Source organism: Engraulis encrasicolus, chromosome 21, assembly GCF_034702125.1.
Source record: "Engraulis encrasicolus isolate BLACKSEA-1 chromosome 21, IST_EnEncr_1.0, whole genome shotgun sequence".
Lineage (NCBI taxonomy): Eukaryota > Metazoa > Chordata > Actinopteri > Clupeiformes > Engraulidae > Engraulis > Engraulis encrasicolus.
This window is the reverse complement of record NC_085877.1, coordinates 30,187,265-30,189,764: the sequence shown is the minus strand read 5'-3', so window position 1 is coordinate 30,189,764 and position 2,500 is coordinate 30,187,265. Positions and strand designations below refer to the sequence as shown.

The following is a 2,500-nucleotide window of genomic DNA, read 5'->3' as shown; positions in this document are numbered from 1 at the left end:
ATTTTAGTATTATTAGCAATACTGTTTGTAATGGTATTATATTGGTAATCGTAATAGTAGTTTGTAATATTCGTATTAGCATTTTGTTGTTCTGTTATTTAACGGATCAATTAATATTGTTTCATGCACATTTAATCTGTTGCATCGTTTGATTCATTGTACATGTGTTTGCAATGTACAGTAGATAGATGTCAAAGCAGTTGGGAAGCCATGCCATACAGTATGCTGCACTGTTTTCGGTCATGTGCTCAGTTTGATAAAGTAACTGTGCGTGTAACGACCAAAGCTACCAAGTAGCCGAGAAGTTTTGTCATGAATTTGCTGTGTTCGCTCTGGACATGGCATTGACAAGTTTGATTTATTATTATAATTATTAACAACGCTGGCTTGTCGAAGATATGAGCATTCCAATAATTTTTCGCCAAACCACGTCACAGCTCATTATCCTAATATTAGCTAACTTTTAAACACTGAAATTCTCTCTGTTTGCAGAGGTCGCTTTGCTTCTGGAGAATTCGCTTTGGTTACTTTACTCTCCAATCCTCCATAGAGAATTAATGACTTCCGTCACTCCGGTGGCGTAGGTGGCTTCTAGTGTACAGTAGTTAGTGGTGCGCGGGTGGGTGTTATTTTAACACCCGCTCCAACCCAACCCATTAAATATTTCAAACCGCTCCCGCCCGGCCCGCGAGGGATTTCAAAGCAACCCGCCCGACCCGCCCAATATGACCCGCAAAAAATAAAAATGATAAAAAAATGAAATAAAAAACATGCGCTGTACAGATGGCAAATTTTAAGCAAACCTAAACGAGAAGGGTTTGCACACAGGTCGCGTTAACCGACAAATGTCCGTCATTGAAGGATGTTTTTGAAGGATGACGGAAAATTCTGAAGCCTGTCCGTCATTTTGACGGATTATATTGAGGGTGTTAATACATTAATCACACGTTTAAGTACACCCCTATCGAGTAGAGCAAATATGCATTTAGGCATTTTTTTGTGACCAGTAGTGTTGAAACTCACTGGTCATCATGCCGGCTGTATGCAATTGAGAAATTCTGTAACACAAAATTACAATTTCAGCAACATTTTCAAAAGTTCCGGGTTGCAGGTTTTCACTATTTTGACCCGACCCACCCGAACCCGCGATACTAGAAAAAACTGCTACCCAACCCACCCGGCCCGTGGGTGCCCGCCAGTGCCGGCGGGTGCCCGCGGATCAATGGGTGACCCACGCATCACTAACAGTAGTCGTGAAGAAAATAATATATGGATTATTTTGACTTTATTGACATTTTCCTCATTGCTATGTAGATGGGGAAAATGAACAGAAAAAACAGACAACAAAAAGTTTACTGTATTTAATTTGTGTACCTTCAATTTAGACGGGACATGATGACATTGAGCTGATATTTATGATTGCTCGGTTGTCCTGGTGTTCCGACCAGGAAATCTTGTCTCCAAAAAAAATGTACGTGGTGGTAGCCTCGTTTTTTGTAGAGCGAGCCAAATGGAGCAACTTTCTGAGCAAGTCACTTTGTCCATAGAACATACCGTGAATGATTCAAATCTTCATTCTGGATGACATAATTTAATGGATTATGTGGTGGATCTGTGACAGAGTTTATGTGGTGGATCTGAGTGGTCACTTTGTGGGAGAGGCACTTTGTTCCAAAGAACATACAGTCAGCGGTTCATTTTGCAGTGGATTCCTTTGGTAGATGGAGTTCATGGTACATTTTTATGATGTAATATTTTTCCTCAGAGATGTGTGTTTGGGTGATTTATTGATGACAGCTTGTGAAAAGCTGCGGTCGGGCCAAATTGCATATCCGACGTGATCTTGCCCACTGTACCCTTCTCTCCTCCATTGACCCCTGTGTCTCTTTCTTTCTCACTTTCAATTTCCTATTTTTCATATTTCAATTTCCTATCTTTATGTCTCCCTGTTTTATTTCCCTGCCTTTGTCCCTCTCTGTCTCTGTCTCTGCCCCCACCCCCTCTTTCTCTGCCATTGTCTCTGTCTCTATCTCTCTCTCTCTCGTTTCTTTCTCTGTCATTGTGTTTCTGTCTTATTCTGCCTTACTTTGCCTTTCTGTCATTGTCACTCTTCTCCCGCCTCGCCCTAATTCTGTCTTTCTCTTATTCTGTGTGTCTGTGCCCTCTTGTTCGTTCTCTCTGTTCCCTTTCTCTCCTTTCCTCCCTCGCTCCCTTCCTCCTCCTCTTCCTCCTCTCCCTCCGCTCCCTCCTTTCCTCTCTGTCCGTCCCAGGAAACCGCATTGTGATGGGCAAGAACCACGTGTTCCGCTTCAACCACCCGGAGCAGGCGCGCCTGGAGAGGGAGCGCAGCGCCGCCCAGGACCAGCAGGGGGAGCCGGCCGACTGGAACTACGCCCAGAAGGAGCTGCTGGAGAAGCAGGGCATAGACATCAAACTGGAGATGGAGAAGAGGTGATGAGAGGGGAGGGATGGGGAGAGAGAGAGAGAGAGAGAGAGAGAG

At 43.9% G+C, this 2,500-nt stretch overlaps 1 protein-coding gene across 2 annotated transcripts in view; it reads left to right on the top strand.

Moving 5' to 3' along the window:
• si:ch73-375g18.1 (kinesin-like protein KIF1C) overlaps positions 1-2,500 on the top strand; it is a 56,500-nt gene that overhangs the window by 40,042 nt on the left and 13,958 nt on the right. For both annotated transcript variants that reach the window (XM_063186563.1, XM_063186565.1), the window contains one exon: positions 2,271-2,451. In XM_063186563.1, the coding sequence (XP_063042633.1) occupies positions 2,271-2,451 (181 nt within the window). The remainder of the gene's footprint in view (positions 1-2,270; positions 2,452-2,500) is intronic.